At 44.1% G+C, this 22,924-nt stretch overlaps 1 protein-coding gene across 2 annotated transcripts; it reads left to right on the top strand.

Moving 5' to 3' along the window:
• Positions 1-2,322: 2,322 nt before the first annotated feature.
• YWHAE (tyrosine 3-monooxygenase/tryptophan 5-monooxygenase activation protein epsilon) lies at positions 2,323-22,710 on the top strand. Of its 2 annotated transcripts, XM_079325047.1 has the most exons (7): positions 2,323-2,526; positions 12,574-12,773; positions 17,334-17,440; positions 17,647-17,853; positions 18,404-18,540; positions 20,426-20,471; positions 21,787-22,710. In XM_079325047.1, exons 1-6 carry the CDS (start codon positions 2,463-2,465, stop codon positions 20,431-20,433), a joined length of 723 nt encoding a protein of 240 aa, XP_079181173.1. In that variant the 5' UTR covers positions 2,323-2,462; the 3' UTR covers positions 20,434-20,471; positions 21,787-22,710. The 2 variants fall into 2 exon arrangements, with proteins under 2 accessions (XP_079181173.1, XP_079181172.1); XM_079325046.1 differs by lacking the exon at positions 20,426-20,471 and having other exon boundaries at positions 2,324-2,526.
• Positions 22,711-22,924: the final 214 nt, after the last annotated feature.

Here is a 22,924-nt window from a genome sequence, read left to right as displayed (position 1 = left end):
TTTTTTTCATAGGTCTTTGCTCCAGTGCTCACCAGTGCAGAGCTGCAATGCAAGGGTGCCTTTTAATGAGATTAGCTAAGAGAATTTCAGAGCTCCCTGCAGCCAAAAGGAAGAGGCTGTGCCTGTCCTTCCCCAGGGCCCTGCCAGCCATCCCCTCCTGCTTCACCTTGCCCTGCTGTTCACAGAGCTCATGCAGAAAACTGCTTTTCCTTTTCCATTCCCTCTCCTTTCAAACTGGGTTTTGGCTGCAGCAGTGGTTGTATGAATTCATGTGAAAGTTCAAGGGGCAAAGGGCAGGCAAGGATTGCATCAGCAAATTGTGCTGTATTTCCTTGGATTAGGCTGTTTATTCCTCATGCTTTGCCAAATCCCTGACCAATTTCCAAATATCTGAATGCCATCTGTAATGAGTGCATTCAAAAGAATTTAAAGTATTTAGACAATATGCTGTTATTCAGCAATGGTACCAAGAATGCACCTCACTTCTGGCAACTAAATCTGCTTGAAGTGTCCTGATTTATTGATATTACCAAACTCCCTGCAACCTGAGTGCCTGCTGAACACAAGGGTCACAGAAAAAATCTTAAAATGACCCAAATCTAATTTATGGTGCACAGCTCCCCAAGTCTCTGCTGAAAAATAAGACTTTTATGGTCAATAAAGTGCAGAAGTGACTTGCAAGTCTTAAAAACTTCCAAAGAGCTAGTGACTGTGCACTACTGGGACCTTTTGAGTGCCTTTGTATCATGTATTTACCAGCAATTCAAAAGTAAAGGTTTACAATTATTCCCAATTTCAGCAAAATCAGCATTTTCTCATCTTATTTCAAATAAATTAAAAAAAAAAAAAGGAAAATTATTTTTCTGGGCTTGGCACCTAATAGTCACTGATGTCTGTGTTTAAGAAATCCTGATTAGATGATCCCAATCTGTGAGAAAGAGGGCCCAAATATGCCTTGAAATTTGATTTTCTGAGCAAGTGAGATAAAAATAATTGTCAAGTTTTTAGATTTGTCTGTAAGAAAACCATAAGGTTATGTTGATCTTGCAGACACTAAAACTCTTATTCATCAACTGAAAAAACTAAAGCCATCAAGAAACTATTGAAAATACATGCTTTGAATGGTGTTCAAGGTGTGTGCCCTCAGTCACCCCTCAGGAGCCCATTTCAGTGGCACAATACAATAAATGGGGATACCTGACTTTGTGTCCAGGAGGTGCCAGGGCCAGCTCTGGCTCTGCTGCCAAAACTCACAAAGGTCTCTGTGCATTCTCCCATCAGAAGGGGCTGAGCATCTGTAGCCTGCACTTCCAAGGAGACACTGGGAAAAGAGACAGGATTTCATTTACAGCTACCCTGAGCAAATCACAGAATGGTTTGGCTTGGAAGGAACTTAAAGCTCATCTCATTCCAATTCCTCTGCCATGGGCAGGGGCACCTTCCATGAGACCAAGCCCGTCCAACTGGGCCTTGAGCACTTCAGGGATGGGGATCTTTGAAGATCAAGTTCATGCCAGCTGTGCATAATCCCTTTTAGTTTTCTAAACCCACTCTGATTCCAGAAATCGAGGCATTATCTCAGTTATTTAAGTGAATGCTCCTTTTGTTTTTCAGAAGTACCATGTCAGGAACTTGTGAAACATTCAATTTTACTTTCTAGATTTTCGAAACTGTGAAATTACCATGTGCTATACTGGAGGTGATACTTTGAGCAAACACCCTGGAGAGGCTGCAGGAGAGAACGAGCCACATTGAGGGAAACGCCACCGGACCTGCTGCCCTTTGCTTGCACACGGCCGGGGGACGGCGGATCCATCCCCGCCATTGCCGGGCTGCCTCATCCCTCACCCCGCGTTATTCCTAATCCCGCCTCGCCCCTCACAGCGCTTCACCCACCCTGCCTCACCCCTCTCACTGCTTCATCCACCCTCCTTCACACTGCTTCATCCATTCCCCCTCACACTGCTTCATCCACCCTGCCTCACCCCTCACACTGCTTCATCCATTCCCCCTCAGAGCGCTTCATCTACCCTGCCTCACCCCTCACACCGCTTCATCCATCCTCCCTCACACCACTTCATCCATCCTCCCTCACACCGCTTCCTCCATCCTGCCTCACGCCTCACCCCTCTCACTGCTTCATCCATCCTCCCTCACCGGCGTTTTCCCCATCCCGCCTCACCCCTCACACCGCTCCATCCCTCATCCCGCCTCACTCCTCTTTGCTCCTCACACCCCTCAGGCCGCCTCACCCCGCCCCCCGCCCGTTGCTAGGGAGCCGCCGTTGCCATGGGAGGCGGCGGCGCGCATGCGCCCGCCCGCGGGAGTGCCCGGATGCAGCGGGAGGAGGCGCTGCCGCCATATTTGCCCGGAGAGCAGCGAGCTGGTAGCTGCCGAGCCCCCCGGACCCATCGGCTGCCATCCGCCCCGCGCAGTCCCCGCCGCCGCCCCGCCCGTAGGACATGGACGATCGGGAGGACCTCGTCTATCAGGCCAAGTTGGCTGAGCAGGCTGAGCGCTACGATGGTGAGCGCGCGGGCTCGGGAGGCCGTGCACGGCCAAGGGGAGAGGGAGGGAGGGAGGGAGCGGCCACAAAATGGCGGCTGGGCGGGGGAGGGGGGCAGGGGCGGAGGAGGGGGCGCACACAAAATGGCGACGGGGAGCGCCCTGAGGGGCCGCTGGAAGCGGGGATGGGGGGCCCGGGCGAGGGGGTGTCTCGGGCCGGGGCGGGGCCCGGGGCGGGGGGCGGTGGCGGCTGGAGCCGGGAATAAAATGGCGGCCGCGAAGGGCGAGTCCTGGAGGGGGGGCAGGGGAGCCGCCCCCGCCTCGGGGAGCCCCACAAAGAGACCCCGCCGCCCCTGACGGCGCCGCGAGCTCCGGCCGGGCCCGGCTCCGCGCTCCCCGGCCGGCGGCGCGGGGCGAGGGCGGCTCGCCGCAGACAACGCCCATCCGAGCGCTCCCGAGGGGGGGCCCGGCCTCGGCCCCTCGCCCGCCGTGCTCACGGGGGTCCCCGGGGACCGGGCTGCGCTTCTCGCTCTCCTTCTACTGGAGATCCTGCTGCCCCTGGCAAAGCCAGAGCGAGCGAGTTCTCACCCTGCAGGGAGCGAGTACATGATTCACTGCCCAAAGAAAACGCATACGCTTTCATTATGTGGTAGAAATTATTACAGGTAGTTTTACTTTCCCAGCGTCTTCTTTTCATCCTTTTTCCCCTTCAAGTTTGTGCTCTGTCCCTGATCGTTTAATATCCGTGATGATTTAATATCTGGGGGAAAAGTGGTAAAGGGGAGGAACTGGCAACCCTGGGTGGTGTCTCTTGCCCCAAAAATGTCTGTCTTGCAACTGTTCCTTTTAAACATGGTTCCCCTGCATATAATAGAAAGGGCCTTTAATTTTCTCGACTCTTCTGAGACTGTTACTTTGCCCCGAGAGCTGTGATTATTCATTTGAAGTGAAATAAATATATGTATATAGAATGTGTGAATGCAGTAACACTTCATTTTGAAGAGGTAAGAAGACACTTCACATAATTTCTGTTCATAAATTTTTATAGACGCCATGACCAAGTTCTCACCAAATGACACATTTTTACTGACTTGTGTTTAAAAAAACATCTGATTGCACCATTGCAGCACATCTGAAAAATGCACGTTTTGGGGAGGAAAAGAGAAACAAAAAAGAAGGCTTAAATAAGACTCCATTCAGTTAGGGTTCTGATGGGGAAAATAGTTTAGAATTAATAGTGCCACTAAAGGAAAGCAGTCAGGCAGTCTGCACAATAACTGAAGGACTTGGAGAAAGAAAATGCCCCCCAGAAATCAGGTATTTGGGTACAACAATTACCTTGGGTAGAGGGGCACATCCACATTCCACAGTAAGATGCAACTTCTGCTGAGGAGGGAAGGGTTCTCCACCTGGTATGGATGAGTCAGTGCCACTGAAAGTGTTGGCTTTGATTGGAGTGGAAACCCAACATCCTGGAGGAATCATCATCCTTGGGAGCTCTTGAGGCATGACTGTCTTTCTGGGTTTTTCTGAAGTCAGCAGTAAATCATTTTGTTAGAAGGTAATAGGACTCTACCCCATGGCACAGATCTGCAGTGCAAACTTCCTGTCAACTAATAAAAATTGATTGGGAAGGATTATTGCCTTGGTGCAGCATTTCCCTGGGTGGACTTTTGGTTCTCCCAGTACCATGAATGTTTGTGAGCAGCCCAGAGAAAAAGTAGAAGACTTGTGCTGCATTGCTTCTGAATGGGCACAAGACTTGTTAGTTTAGGAGGGAGCAATGAACCTAAAGTTCTCCTGTTTGAATCAGTGCTGTGGGTTTTGGGCTTCCAGAATTTTTAGGAATCAAGTTGGGTGAATGTAATTGAAGATGCACCCTCTAATTCTGCCAGCTGCTCTAAATTCATCTTCACTTCTCTCATGTCCATGGCCTGGAAGAAAATGTACTGTAGATACTGTTTTATCATTTAATTCTGTGTTCTTGTTTAGCTGAAACAATTAAAAATGATTGGCATAATTTGTTCTTGTTTATGTGAAATAATGCAGTTCTGCCAAGATAGCTGAGACTGCTGAATAATTATGTGAACAAAGTGATTTGAGAAGCAATATAAGGAGAGAGTAAGCTACTGCAGTTTTGCTCCTCAGTTTGATCTTTGAGGTGCACAATTATTAGGCCACAGTTATTAATTGGCACATATAAAATGGAGTGATGGTAAGTACTGGCTACAGATACACTGGAATACAAGACCCTTGGGTAACTCAAATATGAGTTTGTTAATTTTTTTGTGTTTAACATTAGGATAACTTTAAACTTGTGTCCCATCTTTCTCCTGGAGACTGGAAGAGTGGTGGGTTGCTATTTATGTATGGCTCATGGCATTTATAGCAGCACTTATGGTGGGCATCCAACTGTGGCTTCTTTGGTGTTACTTACCTGACCCACTTAGGGAATTTCTGAAGTCTTGGGAGCTGCATTTGTGAGCAGTTGGGAATCTAGTCCTGTGTCTGCACTGTCCTCAGGATGGTGGCCCAGATTAAGAGGACAACTTTCTAGGTACTTTTGCAGTCTAAGTAGCACTTAAACCCTGATCTCCAGAGATATATTAAGAGATTTGGGTGTCTGACTATCTTCACAGATCTGCTTAGGCAAGTTATGGCAAATCTCAAAATGCCAGGAAGCTTACTGGCAGTACAGGAAGCTTGGTGAGAAATCTCACTCACTGCTGTTCCTTATTGGTAGAGTAATATATAACTAAATGGACTCCTTTTTTGGAAAACAATTGGAGTAAGTGGTATTGTGGAGCTCTTTATATCAGGAGGATGTAGAGAATTCCTGTAGTCTGCTGATGAATATTGAAACCAATTCCTCTTTGTGGAAGCTGGGCACATCCTTGTTTCACATGAGGAACACTGTGGCTCAAGGCAGACTGTGAGCACATCCTTCCAACAGCTGCTTTGTTGAAATACATTACTTGGGTGAGGTGAAATAGTTGGGGTTTTCCCCCTCAAAACCAGAGAACAGGTCAAGGTACAGGTAAGAACAGCCAGCCCACCCATGACAGGTCTGTCCCTCCCAGCACAGCAGGCTAACAGCTGCTCCCTTTGTCTCTAGAAATTGTCTGTCAGGGAAATGTGCCTTCATCACCAAGGCAGGGACGTGTGCAGCAGTGGGTTCAGTTCAAGATTTGAACCCTTTTTAGGAAGAACTGTCTCCTAGTAACAGGTCTTCAGCTTAGAGCCTAATGAGGAATCAATAAGTCACAAATTAGAATTCAAGTTGCATATTAATTTTGGTTTGCAGAGGATCGGTCTCTTTCAAGCAAATGTCAAGCACACTTCAGTTTTTTGGGTTCCTCTCCCCATTTATGGTTACCACTTAGCCTGTTTGCTAAAGGTCTTACTGGTGTGGTGGGGGTGTGGCTGCTGTCTCTGAGCTAAAAGGCAGAAAAATCTCATCATATGCCTAAGAATTGTAGGAATCCAAGAGTTAAAATACAGGCAAGACAGTGCTGAAGGAGTAAGACTGTACATTTTTTAAGTGGGAGTTGTACATACTGGGACATAAATTGGCTTGTGATTATGAGGAGTTGTGTGAGAGGGGGCCTTTGTCTGTAATGGCCTTCTTGAATTTCCTGAGGTACCAGGAGCAGACAAAGGAGGCAGAATTGTACATTTGGATGGTGATGTCCTCTGCAAGGAGCCCAGAAGCTGAACTGGTGTCCAGTATTAGGGGATTGCTCAGTAGCAGATCTCAGTCAAAGGGAGAGATTTTTTATGAGAACCACGCTTGTGATGTTTGCTTTCAAACTGAAAAGTTTGTTAGACCTGATAGGGAAATCCTCTTGATATAGAAAAGTAAATGTCCACAGCTTGAAGAAATTACAGGAACAATTAAAATTATTTTTGTTGCAAGAAGGACTTGGGGTAGACCTTACAATTGGTCATGCAGAAAACCCCAGTGTTGCTTGGATAACTTGGCCCTAACCTGTGTTCCTCCAAGTGTGTAAAGGTAGAGGACTGTTTATTGCAGAGTCATGCTGTCAGGTTTGGAAGGGTTTTGGCTGCACCAGCTGTTACAAACCTTACCCAGGGAATGGCAGTATAACCCTCTGCTTTGTCCATGAAATCATCTTAAACCACTGTGCAGGTTGGATATTATTAATTGGGTTTTTTTTTCCTCCTCTGCCTGTTGTTTGTCTTAACTGGGAATCCACCTGTTAGGTTCTTTTATGCTCATTTGTGTAAAACATGTACATTGTGATCAGTGTGGGATGCTTCTCATTTGTGCTTTGGTCTGACCTTGGAACTAATTCAGTTCTCTAAATTAGAAGCAAGATAAATTTTTTTCTCTGTGAGTAATTGTCTGAGCTGGTGACCAGAATGAGCCAGTTGAGAGATCAGAGGAGTGTTGAGCTGGCAGGAGGGAATCAGTGAGGATGGGTTCAGCCATTCCCTAAGAGAACAGAAAAACCTTATGCAGGCACTGTCATAGTGTGTTTAGAGGAATTCCTGATGGATGGAAAGAGGAGCTGAGCTTCCACTTGGTTGAATTTGGTGAGTAGGGTGGTGCCCACTGATGCCAGGTGGATGTCTATAGTGTGGGAAAGGCAGTCTGGGCATTAATCTGCACACTTCCATTCATCTCTTACTGAGGAAAATACACTGCTCCCTATTTCTTCAGTTCTTCCCATGTTTGTTCTTAGGAGTTTGCTGCTGCTAAGTTAGTGCTGCTTAATTGCTTCTGTTTCTGTGGCTCTCAGAAATGTTAGCCTGCTTCCCAGCCCAGATCCCTTGTGGTTCCACTGGTGGGCTTTCTCTGTTCCCAACACTTGAGTCTCATATTCATACCCTGTTTCCTGTCTTTCAGCCAAGTGTTTATCCATGTGAGGACTTCCTATCCCATGGCACTTGAGTTCCTTAAAGAACCTTGGGTGAGGGACCTTGTCAAATGCCTTTGGGAAATCCAGGTAGACTATTCCAATTATGTCTTCCTTGTCCACATGCTTCACTTGTTCAAAGCATTCCAGTAGATTTGTGAGGCATAATGGAAGGCCATGCTCTACAATATAATGTTTATGCATATACCCACTCATTCCAGGGATTTTTAAATGTAATTCCCATTAACTTGACCTCTAATGAGTATTAGGTTCATGGTTTTGTAGGTCCCCTTAAGTGTCTGTTGGAACCCTTCTCAAAAGAACAGTAAACCAGTTTGTGTTTGCTGCTGCTATTAAAGTCCTGACTGAGAGGTTACACACCACAATTTAGGGTCAGATACTTCCAAGTTCCTGTGACTTGTTCCTGATCATCTTTTGTTCATTGCAAGGATGAACAAGTACAAGACTAACCTTTGTACCGAGTCTTTGAATACTGTTACTGGTGTGTGATCATCTGTGATGGACACAAGGAAAGATTTGGTTTTTCTGCTGTGTCCTCCATCTCCTCACAGCTCACAGGATGCTCATTTGCAGTTTTTTAGCTCCTGGGACATTAAAGTAGGTACTGGGTAGCAGCTTACAAGCTCGAAGATCTTGGTTTGCTTTATTGCCCTTAGATAAGGGCAATAGAGAAGATTAAACTTAAAACACAACTTCCTTTTGCTGATGTTCTGCTACTAAAAGGAGAGTTAAGACAGTGCTGCTGCTCTTCATTACATAATATATAAGAATTCAACTGTCTGGGTTCTCTTAAGGTTCATTTTGATTTGAGTATGATGGCCATTACATCATCTCCATCCCATCTTTACTCAACAAGTTCTTTTTCTGTTCTTATTAAAATAAGCTTTCTCTCTTAAGTAGTTCCTCTTTTGCAAGGAAGGCACACCACTATTTTCTAGCTTTTCTAGCTTTTTTTTTTCCTGTGGTAACATTAAAATTCTTACAGTTCATGCATGTGTGTGGAGGCAAGGGGGAGTTACTGCAGCATTAAAGGTGAAGTAGATCCTGTGTATTGTTTAAAGTCACAAAAAAATCTGATCCTGATTAGTGAGACTCAGGCAGTGGGCTAGAAGTTACAAACACTGTAGATTTCCCCTAACAAGTTTTTTTTAGTGCACCAACCTTTGTTTAGGCTGAGTGGTTTCTCACACACAAATTTTGACAGAACTGCCAGGTACTGGCTATTGTCTTGATAGGGTCTGCTATTTCTTGTTTTGTAACCTATATTGGGAAGGTTTTTAGTCTTCCCACTAAATTTGCTGTGCATCACCCATTCCTTATTTCCTTACCTAGGGATATTACAGTTCCCCTGAGTTTTCTGGATTTGTAGAGTTGAAGAAGCAACAAATATCTAGCTTCTCATTCTCTCTGATCAAGAGGCAGTCATTTTGTGGCCTTATCAGCTGTGCCCTTTGTTCTGTGGCTTGGCCTCTAAGGATGCTTATCAAGTGTTTCTCAACACTTCCCCATGACTTCTTAGCTTAGAGTAAGGCTTATTCTTTGTCTTTTTTTAAACCCCAGTCCCACACCATGCACCTTGCTGTTCCACAAACCTTTTGTAGGTGGCCACCTCTGTCCCAGCCCTTTGTGCTTTCCAGGCTGTGCCTGTGTGTCCTTCCTGGTGGCTGGAGGTGACTCAGCAGGGTTTGCAATGGGGAGCCAGCATTTTAATCATAGTAGTAGAGTATAGGAACCTAAAAAATGACCTGGGCATCATTACACATTGGTAGTATCTTAGGCAGTTGTTTGGGGTCTCACCTTTTCCTTAAGAATATACAAACCTGATCAGACAGTGTCTGTGTGCTGTGGTATTTCTTAACCAAGAGCAGGTGCTTGGAGAAGGATCTAAATCTAGGGCAAGCATGCCATTCTCCAGAATATTCCCCTCTCCTTCTACAATTTAGATTTTTGGGATTTCCTGCTCTAATTAGTGGCATGATCTGACAGCAGCATAATAAGGTGACAGCCACAATCAGCTGAGAGGCTGGAACTTAACCACTTAAATACAGCCTGTGTCTCCCTGAATCTGCATAACACTGCTTTTTCCATAATCCAGCATCTCTGGATTTTGTATGCAATGAGTTGTCATTACTGCAGTAATCCTTCTTAATAAAGTGTAATCTCAGACTTGTGTTTTGTCTTGAATGGTCTCTGACTGAGCTTTCTACCTCCTTGTGGAAAGTTCCAGATAGGTAAAAGTGCAGTTAGAATAAAAAGTATTTGTTCTATTGGCAGGTATAGATGGCTTTATTTTTGTTTTCTGTTGGAGGAGATGCAGATGTGTTGTCCCTTTGCTTTTTTGCTGCCTGTGTTCTTAAGATTTTTTTATCAGGCTTCAGTTTTCAGGGTTTATTTATTCAGGATTATGGCTTCACCATGGAAGACCAAGGTATGTCCATAATTTGTCTTGTTGGAATACCAGCCCAGATTTTTGTATTTGTAAGTAAAATTGGGCTCTTTACTAAACTAGAAACCTTTTTCTCCAACAGCTTTGTGGATAGATTGATAAAGACTGATAAATGTTTTCTCTTTGGGTAAGACAGTTGTTTATGGGTGGGATTCTAATCTGTAGTTGTGTGGTTACCTAGTGACAGGATTAAGATTTTGTAGAGGAGACTTTTCAGTTCCTGTTGGGAGGTTGTGTGCCCCATGTCAGGGGTGCTGAGGGTTTTGTGTTCAGTACAAAGGAGGAAACCTGAGGTGCTTCCCCATCCCCCAACATCCTGTTCCCAGGGGCTGGCACTTGTCAGGGACTCTATTTAACTTACTAACAATTCAGTCATAAAAATAGGGTGATAAGGGCTGTTTGCTGATAGCAGTAGTAGTGAGCAGGTGCCTGTTCTCCTTTGGCTCCCTGGTTTCAGTGGTTGTGGCTCTGCAGGAGGGTGGTCAATGAGCTGCTTTGGCAGCAGAGCTCAAACACTGACACAGGAGCTCCTTGTAGGGCAGGGGTTTGGGTTTGGCTTGGTACCAGCTACTGCTCACCTAAATTGGGTTTATCCCCCAGTGCACAGAGGTCTTGAAACCTCTCTTTCAAGGGCTTGTAGATCTTCACACTGGTAATAGATCAAATCCTGCAAAGCCAAACAATTGATTAAAATGTTAAGGATGTATTTGAGTGTACACTGAAAACAGCTGGAATACAGGGAATAGCAAGCTTGTGTATAGTTTTTTATTTTAAATTTTCACACTAGACAAATGTGCTTCTAGGGAAGAGATGGTGAAGGAAGTCTGTAGAACAGTTGATAAAAATGCCCTTTTTGCCCCAGTTGTTGCAATTTCCCAATACAGGGCAGATGATCTTGGAAGCTGTTGTTGTTCATGTTCCTCAACCTCCACACTCCTGGACTAATTATTCCATGTATACCATTGTTCTGTGAAATAAGTGTGAGCAGATTTCTGTTGTCTTCATTAGGAGGCAGGTTTTCTATAAAAGCATTGTGTCCATCCAGGAGTGTGACTGAAGTGCTGTGTATTTAATCCAAGTGGATAAAGCACAATAATAGAAACTGATTAAAAAAAAAAGACATCTTTTGTAACCTGTGAGTTGCTTCTCTGAAGGCAATCAAATATTAGGCTTGAAAACAAGACCTGCATTTTTTGCTGGAGCTTGACAAAGATATCCAGGTCATGGAGACTGCAAATCTCAATTCCTCTTTGTCTTTTTTTGTCCACAAGAACTGTCAGGCATCTTATCTTGAGTGAGCTCTGTTTTAATACACTTAAAAATATGAGATGGCTCAATTTACATAATTTTAAAAATTCACAGCTTTTAATGAATGGAATGGTAGGGTCATCCTTCAGGAAATAAATCACAGTACTTGCTTTATTTAAGTAGCAAATTGTAGCTATATTATATTGCTTTTAAATTAGCTGGCTTAAATTATTTAATTTTGGTTATGTTAATATTAATTGTGTGAACATGGAGTGCTCTAGGGTGGCTCTCAGATTCTTCAGCAAAAGCAGCTTACCATTATCCAATTGCAGGGTAGTGTTTTCAGCAAGTTTTACCAAATCTTTAGTGGCTCTCTTTTATTTTCTGTGATTTGGAGAAGCAAAATCTGCTGATAAAAATAGAGCCAGTATAAAATTTTGTCCTCCACATGTGGAGACCTGTTGGAGACTGATAACACTGTTCCTGCCAGGGAGTCTACAGTCTCCACTGCTGCAGTGGCTGTTTAGGTTGTGATTTTGACATCTGAAGTGAAAAAAAAAGATGGGTAAGCTTCAGTTGTATATTTACACTGTTCTTCTAACGTGTCCTGAGCAATCCCAGTGTGGGTTGGTAATGAAAGGGTTATAACCTTCCTTAAGCAGTTCAGTCTTTGCTTCCACTGGAGTGTGGGAAAGCTGCTTTTGGTAATGATTGTTTTAACCTCAGGCTTGGAAATACTTTTCAACAGGCTTAAAATATACATTAATTCATATTTTGTGTGTTACTTTTCAGTGTAAATGGCTGCTTGGCATGAGTGTATATGGTTGCTGTGGGTACACTGGGATGACATTTTTGTTACCTCTCCAAGCACCAAATTTTTCTTTTGGAGGTTCATCTTGCAGCTTTGACTCACTTTCCTAGTAACAGTACTCATACATCTCTACATGTATTCAAATCTGGATTTTATAATTTTGTTAATTACCACATTACACTGTGTTCCAGTTGAAAAATCAGTGGAGCATCTGCAATTCCTCAATTTTATCCTGACTGTGCCAAGAGGCAGATCACATTTGCTCATGTTTTCTCTCTGTTCTCTGCTTTCTCCAAAGTGCTCTGGAGAACACACACTCCTGTAGGATTGTGCTCATAACTGTTACCCACTGTGGGAGAATGCTCTTGCTGCTGCATCCTTTTTGTCTGGCTGTTAAAAAAAGCAAACAAACAAAAACCAAAAACTAAACTACCTTTAAAGAATTTTTGGAGCCCTTATAAAATACCAGATGAACATCACGTACTTCTTTTGTGTGTGTGCTGATTGATTTGTTTGGAACTCTCCAGGGTGAAAGTGAGGAGTGGCTGGATTAGAGGAGGAGGGAGCCTAATTTTCAAAGGTCTCATTAATGTACATCTTGTACTGAATGATTTGAAAGATGCTTCAGGTGTGAGAATAATTGCCTGACCTTTTCCTCCTAGAAATGGTTGAATCAATGAAGAAAGTGGCTGGAATGGATGTGGAGTTGACAGTGGAAGAAAGAAACCTGCTTTCTGTTGCATATAAAAACGTGATTGGAGCCAGGAGAGCTTCCTGGAGAATAATCAGCAGCATTGAACAGAAAGAAGAAAACAAAGGTGGAGAAGACAAATTAAAAATGATTCGGGAATATCGGCAAATGGTAAGATGGAGTTGGAATTACAGCAGAGTGTCATTTAGTTCTGATCCCCTTGCCATAAACTGCCCAGGTTGGCTGTGCTGTGCTGACCTGCAGTAGGGTGGCAGCCTTGGAAGGCTGCAGCTTGTTCCTTATCTGGAGAGTCAATCTCTGGGTGAAGGGGAGAGCTGGGGTGTTTCTGTGTAAACACTCAGCAGGCTCAGGAGGGGGAGGGCTTTTCCCTCCATGCATCAGCAGCTCTGCCCAGCATTTCAGCTGCACTGGCACTGCACCTGCTCAGGAGGTCTCATTCCTTCCCCTCCTACCTGACTGACCCCAAGCAACTTCTCTTTTTTAATTAACCCTTTCAGAGGAGGTGCTTGGCTGTTAAGCTTCCACTTCCCATAGAAGTTGCTTTGTGTCATGCAGTGACACTTTCTGTGATTCCTGTTCTTTGTCCTGGAGAGTTCAAAGCATTAACACTTGAAATGCCCTGGGGAGGCTCTTCAGTGCTCTTCTTGGCTCCTTTGTCTTTTGTCACTCTGTTCCTGGGGAGGTGATGGTCATCCCAGCTGTGAAATTTGAGTGTGCAGCAACCTCCAGGGCCTTGCTGTTTTCTCTCTCTGGAGAGGGAAAAATTGATCCACATAACTTCATGCTGACTTAGTCAGTGTGTGCAGCTTTACCTAAAATGGAGAACTTGCAGCAAGCTCTGACTTCCATTGGTAAGGGATAATGAAACCTCCAGCTCTTAGTGAGTTGATGTTCCCCTTGCCCTAAATGATGGTTTAGCACAGAGCAGGCATGCTCCCATACTATTTAAATCCCACACATTTCTGCAGACACTTCATCTCCATTATTTGAGGACAAGTGGCTCCACATGGCTCACATCTTCACTTCCAGAGAAACAGTGGAGTCTGTTATATCACCTGGCACTGATTCATATACCAGCAATGGAAATGATGTTGGCTTGGAAATCTTCTCCCAGGAATGGCTCTGGACTACTTTCTGTTGACTCACAGGGTTTCTGTTGCTCCATGGAATTGTTAAAGTTGTGAGTTTCTAATTTTATGCTGGCATGCTGATAGGATGAGACTCTGCCAGTTACATACAGTCCCAAATAACCTATTCTTGATGGGTGTCTGAAATCTCCTAACAGAATATAGAAAACAAGACAACAGCTATCCAGTGATTAAATTTGTTTTACATTGTGTGCTTCCAGGTTCTTTTGCCCAGGGTCTTGTGGGTGGTTATCATCTTCTGCCAAAGATCTTTAATGATGAAAAGACTTTTTCCTGCTTTTGAAAGGACTCTAGAAATAGCCTTTATTCTGCATTTCTCTTTATAAAGGACATGTAACATTGTGGATGGACTGAAGTACAAGTATGAGTTTGTAGTGATTGAGGTGTCTGAAGAGATGGAGAGGCCACAAGAAGTCAGTGTCATGCCTACAGGGTGTTCAGCTGGTAAATCCTGAGAGGGAGCAGCACTGGGCACTGTCACTGCTCCATACTGGAGGAGGGGTGCCTGTGTCTGCCCAGCTCCACAGGGAGTTGTACCAGAGGTTCCTGAGCATCATCTGCAGCTGAAATCCAGATCCTGTTAGTAGCTGTTGGGAGACTTAATATGGGTTGGGATCTGCTCTGAGTGTGTGAATGGCTTTGGCAGAATGGCCTGGGAGCAGGAAGGGCCTGAGGAGCATGGCAGAGGTTTGGATGCTGCTGCTGAGCAGGAACACTGTTGCCTTATTGTGCTCAGTATTTCCCTGAAGAAACAGCTTCCAGCAGAATTTTGGTCATTATGATTCCCTTGTCAACAAATTCTGCCTATTATGGCATTTTCCAGAGTTAGTTCAGTGTTGGGTAAACCTTTCTCAGACTTGAAAGGCTTTGAAGAAGGAAAAAAGAAACCCAGCCAACCAAACCTTCTCCCCCAAACTGTGTCTGGAGGCCAGCAAGGTCAAGTTTACAGCACTGGGGGGTTGGAGACAGCCAGCATCTCTAAAGACACATCTCTCACCTACCACCAGGAGCTGCTGTGACCTTGTGTAGAGTGCTGCTGCAGTAGAAATGGAAATTTTCTGTAGTAGTTTCTGTGAAAGTAATTCTTTGTTGGGTTTGGTGTATGTCAGTATGTACTATAATTCAGCTCTTGGCTCGTGTTGGGAGTTTTTTGAGCTAGTGGCCAACATGACTTTGGGCAGAGCTCGAGGGATGGAGGTGTTGGGAGGGCAGGGCCAGGCTGGCTGTGTCTGAAGTGAGAGGTGAAAGAAATCAGACTGTGCCTCTTCCCAAATCACTTCAGCTGAATGGAGCCAAACACATCCATAGCCAAAAGGGAAAATGCCACTTAATGTTTCCTTTGTAGACAGGCTGCTCTCCTGGCTCCTGTGGCCATTTGGATACACAAAAGCCCCTGAATTTCTCATCTGGCTGCATCCCTGATGAGAGCACACTGAGCCTTGTGCTCTGCATCCTGGAGAGGCTGAAGTGGCTGCACACAGTGCAGTTCCCCCCTTGCAGACAAACCAAATCCATTCCCACACCAGAGCACAGGTACTGACCTTCCCCTTCTGCTCTGGAGATGTGGCACGTGGAATTTGTGTTCCCAGTGCTCTGACTTCCAACCTGGGCTGTATTTTGGGACAGCTGCCAGGCTCTCCTCCATCCTCCCTTCTTAGAAAGTGCTCACTGAGCTGCTCTGTCTGGAACAGATCCTTTTTGTACAAGAACATTTAGTTTTGTTGTGTTTTTTTTTCTTTTTCTTTCTTTTTTTTTTTTTTTTTAATTTTTTTTAATCACCTTGATTTATATTAAATCTTTTTAAACTAAGCTTGCTCAGGACATTTCCATTGGAGAGAGCTGATCTCTGATAACTGTGACTGATCCTTTAAGCAAAGCTGGGAAAGGTCTGTCTGAAATGAAATAGAAGTTTGTACATGTGTGGTTATTTAACTAAAGAGGATTAGAAACTGATTTAATTCTTTGCAGTTTTGCTGAAGATCTCTCTGCAAAAGAAGTCATTGAAAAAGAGGATCAAGAGGAAAGAAGTTTGCAGGAACTGACTGCTGGCCAAAGGTTTTATAGCTCTTGTAGCCCAAGAATATATCAAATAGATTCTTCTCAAGTGACCATATTTCAGCACCTTTCTTAAGCATTTGTCACATAATTAAGTAAAGCATCTTACTCTTCCTGTGAATGTCAGGGCATTCTGACACTTGTACATGAAATTTGCTGCCAGTTAATTTCTCTAAAGGAACTTTTGCAAATCTGTTACTTTGTGCAAGTCAGTATGTGTGTGTATGTGCCAGTTTATAGTTTATTTTGGATCTGTCATTTTAACATCTTTAGGGTATAACTGCTGTGGTTACAAACCTGATAGTTTGGGAGCTGTGTGGTGATAAAAGGGTTACATGGCAAGGAAAAGGCTTGAAGAAAGAAGGAAAGCAAATGCTTGGGTGGGAGGATAGGAGGGGATGATGGACTGAGTGGGGCTGCTCCTGTATCCAAGACCTGCAATTCCTGGTACTTCCTTTAATGCCTTTGCTTGAAATCTCTCCTTTCTATAAAATAAGCTTAAGCCAGAGTTCTCTTGAGCTGTAGCTGTGTGAGTTCCTGTGAAATCATGAAAAAGCAGCTGTGCATGAGTGACTGTGTGCATTAAACCACCCACTCCTGCAGTGACCCAGGGGGCTCAGAGCCATTCTGCTTTGGGCAGTGCTGGTGGCACAGGAGGGGCTTCAGCCTTTCTGGGTGTGCTCAGTCTCTCTGCTTGCAGGTGTGAAACTCTCTGTGGTAAACCCTGACCTTGCTTTATGTTTGGAACTGTTAAAAATGAAGGTTCATGTGATTGTTTTCAGTTTAGACTATTCAAATCCAGTATCTATAGGCTTTATTATTTTTTTTGCCACAGATTTTACTGTCAGTGTTAATGGTTTCTGCTTTTTTGCTGAGTTGATGTGCTTTGTCTTTTTCACCTGCTTCTGGAGCTTGTTTTCATCTTGTATCTGACCTTTGTGTGACACATCTTGGGTCTGTTCTGATATTCCATGATTTTTGCCATAAGGGCTCTATTTTTAGAGCTTTGCCTCCAAGGACTCACTAGAAACTGTTATGAAGGTGCCATTTAACTCTGGGGTATAAAGGAGTTGAGCTGATTTGTGTTAATTACCTTCAAATTGTCCCCTTTGCTGTTGCCACTTTTAGGGCAGCCTTCCAGGATCAAAAATGGAAGGAATTGAGTTGTGCAAGCCTTGCAGTAAGGAATTGCATCCTGAGACAAACTTAATGCAGTGACCTACAAGTTGTCTTCCAAGGAATTTTCAGTTCCACTGTTCAGTTCCACATTTCATCATCCATCAGTCTCTGCCTCTTGTGTGTGCCAGCTAAATGTGCAGAATTGTTTTGCTTAATGCACTTGTGGAGCAGCTGAATTTTATTCATTTTTCTTCTGTTCTACCCTTCTTTGGAATTTCATGATGTTACCTGTTTGATATTTGGGTACTTCTGAAACAGCTTTTAGTCTTAAGTGCTCACTCTGCTCCCTCTTCTAATTTTTTGTTTTATTTTTATTTTTTTTTACTAGGTTGAGACTGAACTGAAGTTAATCTGTTGTGACATTCTGGATGTACTGGACAAACACCTCATTCCAGCAGCTAACACTGGCGAGTCCAAGGTTTTCTATTACAAAATGTAAGTGCCTTCTTGAGAGAAAAGGCCTGAAATAGAGACAGAAGTTAAATAGCTGTAATGAGAACTTAATATACACTGTTGTGCAGACAGTACCTGAGCAACAGAGTGTTGGTGTGTGAATATCTAAACACACTCTAATTTCAGCTTTTAATTGAATGGCTGGTGGGCAGACAAGGATTACTGACTTGTACTGTTTCTGTTCTCAGGAAGGGGGACTACCATAGGTATCTGGCTGAGTTTGCCACAGGAAATGACAGGAAGGAGGCTGCAGAGAACAGCTTGGTGGCTTACAAAGCTGCTAGTGATATTGCAATGACAGAACTCCCACCAACACATCCCATCCGCTTAGGACTCGCACTCAACTTCTCTGTATTCTACTATGAAATTCTTAATTCTCCTGATCGTGCCTGCAGGTAGGTGCTGGCTGCCAGACTGGGACTGTGGGAATGTGCTGGGAATACCACACAAGCCAGAAGTGGTGCTCCATGGTAACTGCTTTTCCTGCTTGCTTCCTGCTGATGTTTGGTCTGGTTGATGTCAGTTCACTGGGAAGATTTTCAGCATCACCATTTTCTTTGGAGTCCAGAGCCATGTGTGTGAGAAGCAGGACAGTGATAACCTCAATTGATCAGCTAATGGCAGTTCAGCAGCTTGCCAGGTTATCTCTGTAAACTGCCCAAGGTGTGAGGTGATTTCACATCTCTTGCATAAGCTGGAAGAGATGGTGGCACTGATTTCTGTGAACATGTTCAGAGTGGCAGTGATTGAAGCAAATACCATTTATCTTCTGTTGCTGCAGGTCACACTAAGTTTTTAGCAGCCTTTAATCAAGATGTAGAAATATTTAATGAAACCAGTATTCTTGAGTAAAAAGCTTCTTAAAGCACACAAAGTGACTGGTGCTAAGTTGTGCTTCTGGATTGTGTCAGCACCATTTGTTAAATCTTTGTTGTGTCGTTGCAGGTTGGCAAAAGCAGCTTTTGATGATGCTATTGCAGAACTGGATACACTGAGTGAAGAAAGCTATAAGGACTCTACACTTATCATGCAGTTGTTACGTGATAACCTGACACTATGGACTTCAGACATGCAGGGTGATGGTGAGTGAGTCCTGCTGCAAAAGCTCCTCCTGACCCAGGGAGCAGGGAAGTGGAGAGGCTTTGATGGTTTATTTCAGTCTCTCCTGATAATGACCCTCCTGTGCTACCTTAACTCTGGGTCAGGTGATGGGGGTGGCACTGGGATTTTTGAGCAGCCTCTCAGCTCTCACTTGGAGGAAGGAGGTGTGGAATCAGCAATACTTGGTTGTTTTTCCTTCCCCACGTGGCAGCTGTGATTACTGTAAAAGCAGTGACTTAATTTATTTCATCTTTTTTTTTTATTTCTGCTTGTCATGCCCTTCTCTGAGTGTCATTCCAGCCAGATGTGAACCCCCCAGTGCAGGAGAAAGCACTGCAAATGCTTTATTCCTCTTCATTCCAGGTCACTCCATGTTCTCACTGCCAGAGCAAATGCCACATGTGTCCCTTGGCAGTACCAGAGGGTGGGGCATGGATTGCTTCTGTTCCCTAGCAAAGGATAGTACAGATTTCTGAAGTGGTTTTGGTACACTTAATCGACTTTGCCAACATTTCAACTTTCCCATACAATGCTTAGTATAAATCTACTCATTTTAGGGTTTCTCTCTTGGAGAGATAAGTGAAAAGAGCTGACTTTCTTTACTTTTAAGTTGGCTGGGAAGAAGTAAGTCTTGTCCAGATTATTTTGGGTACCTGCAAATGCCCACAGCTTAGAAACAACACTGCTGAACTTCACATAAGTGTATGGGTGTCTTAAATTTTTGGTAAGCTGTTCCTTGTAGGCACATAGCATTCCTGGGGGTACTTCATTGGTGGTGTGTCCATTTGAAAGCAAATGCAGGATCTTTTAACTTTTCCCAATTCCCTGTTATGTAGGATATGGATTTGTTTTGAAGTGTTGTTGCTTCATAACTTCACTCTGCCCTTTGGGATGCTGAGACTGGGAATGCTGTAAATCTGTGGGGTCTTGGCTCCTGGTTTATTCCACATCCCAGTGTTTAAGGCTCTTGCAGCTCCCTTTTCAAGGACCTTGGATGGGTCTGTAAACACTGCAGGTGTTGAATGCCTTCCTTGCCATGGGTAGGGATTGGAGAAGAGAAATGTTTCAAATTCCCACAGTTTATGTATAACCTTTACTTTTTTTATATTGGAGCCAAATACCCTGGTGGGTATGGTGCTCCACTCATTTGAGTGGAGTGACAAGGTGGGGTCAGTGTGGGGTAGTAGCAATATCTTCCAAACAAGGTCTTCCAAAAGTTCCTGATTTGCCCATAGCTGATGTCTCTCATGGATCTTGGCTATTGTAGGAGTTCCACAGGATTATTTACTGAGTCTTTAGATTTTGGAAAAAGAAACAAAGATCTAAATGTCTTGCTCCACAGCATGAAAAATAGACATTTTGATTCCTGAAGTAATTGAGATTATCCTGGTTACTGGTGCCAGAAAGATAATGAATGATTCCAGAATTGAAAATCCTGTAAGACTGCTTAAAATCGTGGTGGAATTCTTCAGATCTAGGAAAAAAAAGTGTTTATGTAGAATGCTTAGTCACAGGTGCAAAGATAAGTTTTCTCATGCTTTGCCAACACTCTGAGTGCATTTCCAACTGATGCTTCCAGAGCTCCATATTCCCAGAGGAGCAGAGCCTTTGAACAAAAAGTCAGTAGTGACGCAATCAGCATTTCCAGGGGGTGGGAGAGGCTTGGCCAGGGCTTTTCTTTGGCATTCAGCTTTTCCCTGTTTCCATTTCAGCTGTGTAGGGATGTAAAGCCAGGCATGACCCAGCTGCTCTCCCATCCCAATCCCTGTAGCTTTGCCGTGGCCCAGACAAGTGTTGAGTTTATTTCCACGCTTGTAATGTCATCTCCATATGATTCCTCTTCTCCCCTTCTTTCCTGCTGTATAGATTCCTAAAGGAAATCCAACTGTTCATTTCCTAAAAACTCTACTTTGTAAGTCTCTTGTGGCTCCCTGGAGTTTTCAGTGTCAGTTTTCCTGTCACTAACAGTGCCTGCCTCTGTCACCTGCTGCTGACAAACGCTTGTGTCCCTGCTGCCACTCCTGTGGCACCTGCCCCTGCTCAGGGATGATGTGCTTGACTAAGATCCAGAGCAACTCACATGTTTGGGAATTGAGCTGCAAACCTGGATGGATACAAGAGTATTTGGGCATGGGGAGTACTTCACATTGGCCTGGTAGAGGAATATTTGCTGAGTGTGTTGGTTAGAGCATGCTCAGATCTCCTAATCTGGGTTAGGGCCTCTGCTTTCCTCTCTTAAATGATCTGATATGGAATTCTGTCTGTAAACTTTATTGCTGTTGAATGTTCTATGTTCCTAAGCCCCCTCTTCCAAAATCTACTTCCTGTTGAACCTGGTGGTCATCTTGAATTTGAACGTGCTCTGAGCAAACATTCTGGTTATATGCTGGAACTTATCAGTCTCATTTGTTTGGGGTTTTTTGCAAATTCAGTTTTTAGTTATGGTTTCTATTTATTACCCTTAAGAGAGTCCCATCTTATGTAGTTACAAATAATTATAAGCATTTTTTAGCCTCCCTTATTAGTTGACTTGTGCATGTGTGATGGCACCAGCTGAGGTACCTGGAACTTGGCCAGTTGCAGCAGAATTTTGGCAAAGCCTGCAGAAGGTGTTGCAGGGGCTCCATGGGGCAGCTGGAATGGAACCAAACTGCAGGAGTCCCATGGACAGACCCTGTTTCACTGGATGGCACAGCCTGGTTGAACAGAGACACTAATTTCCACAAGATGTTTTTCTTTAATAACCTCAATTTCAGGGTTTTATGTCAGGTTGGAGTTTTTCATACCTTTGGTAATTCTCCTATCAGTGTAACTGGATAAAACTGCCTGAAGTACTTGGCTGTTGAGGCTTGGTGAGCTTGGGCAGAAAAAGACATGAGGGTTTGGGGAAGGATCAGGATTTCCTGATCCAAGGATGTTGATCCACAGCTGTTGCCATGGTTTCTGCCTGGGCTGTCCAGGAGTGCTCACCTGTGTGGTGTCAGTTTTCAGGGCTGGGGTTGTTTGTCCTCACTGTTCTAATGGCCTGGCTGCTGTTGTGTGTGAGGGTGCAGGTGGTTCCAAGGCTTTATCTCCATGGCAACGCTTCACTGCGAGCTGGCAGTGTGGAGTGGGAGAGTGAGCGTGTACTGCATGAAAATATTAATAATCTCTGGGTGCTTGTAGAGCCATTCTGCAGCTCTCAGCTTGAAATGCTAACAATTCCTTCCTTCTTCCCACTTGCACAGGTGAAGAACAGAATAAAGAAGCGTTGCAGGATGTGGAAGATGAAAACCAGTGAGACACAAAGGCCAACAAGAGAACCCATCTCTGACCACCCTCCCCCTTCCCCACAAAAACCCTCAGTGTCACTCTGAGAACCACCAAATCTGACTTTTACATTGGGTCTCAGAATTTAGGTTCCTGCCCTGTTGGGTTTCTTTATTTTTATTTTTTTTTACACAGTTTAAAAGTTCTTAAAGGCAAGAGTGAATTTCTGTGGATTTTACTGGTGCCAGCTTTTAGGTTCTTTAAGACACTAACAGGACTGCATAAAGGCTCTTTCAGCATTACTGTATTGTCTCTGCCAGCTGTGGTGACATTGCCATCAGACCTGGATGTGACACCTGAAGGCCGTGTAGGGAGAGATTGGTCCTGGCCAGGTAGTGCTCATATGGTGGCATCTTTCTTTTTTTTTATAACTGTTTAAACTGAATTTTATACCAATGTTTCAACTTAATTGGGTGTTTAGCTCGGAGTTGTGAGGTTGCATTTGGGACATTTATTGTAGTGGTTTTACTGTATAAAAAACAAAAAAAAAAAGTTTCCAAACTGCTGAAATGTTGCTGAAAATCATGGTGCTGGTAACAGTTCAACAATCCGTGGCTGCTCATTCTTGCCTGTTCTTTACTTTCCCTCCAAGCAGGTTAGCATTGAAGGTGGCATTGATAAGCCTGCATGCGTGTTCAATATTTTTTCTTTTCTCCCTCCCCTCTCCCCATCTCCCTTCGCTCGCTCAACCTCTTTTGTTCAGTATGTGTAACTTGAAGCTAATTTGTACTACTGGATATCTGACTGGAGCCACAGATACAGAATCTGTATTGTTCTTACTGAAACACAGCATGGAATTAACATTAAACTTAAATAAAACAAACCTAAATTAAAAATGCCAACCATCATTATGAGTTTCTTTTAGAAGAATAACTTTGCTTTGTTGCTTGTACTAGGAACAGTTGGAGGGGGAGAGAGCAGCAGGAACAGCCTTGTTCTTCAGACAGGAGCTAAGGAAGATTTGGTCTGAGCGTGAGTTGTGCTGCTGGGAGCAGCCCTTTTATCCTGTAGTCTTCTGTATCAACCCCTGGGAAATGGTTGGTGAATTCCCCTGCT

The sequence above is a fragment of the Erithacus rubecula genome (genome assembly GCF_903797595.1).
Source record: "Erithacus rubecula genome assembly, chromosome: 22".
NCBI lineage: Eukaryota > Metazoa > Chordata > Aves > Passeriformes > Muscicapidae > Erithacus > Erithacus rubecula.
Note: the sequence above shows the minus strand (reverse complement) of the source record. Positions and strands in the feature narration are given on the sequence as shown.

Coding starts and splice junctions, on each gene's coding strand:
- YWHAE (XM_079325046.1), top strand. CDS start 2,463: ATGGACGATCGGGAGGACCTCGTCTATCAGGCCAAGTTGGCTGAGCAG. Junction 12,774..17,333: donor TTCGGGAATATCGGCAAATG/GTAAGATGGAGT, acceptor TTTTTTTACTAG/GTTGAGACTGAACTGAAGTT. Junction 18,541..21,786: donor TTCAGACATGCAGGGTGATG/GTGAGTGAGTCC, acceptor CCACTTGCACAG/GTGAAGAACAGAATAAAGAA.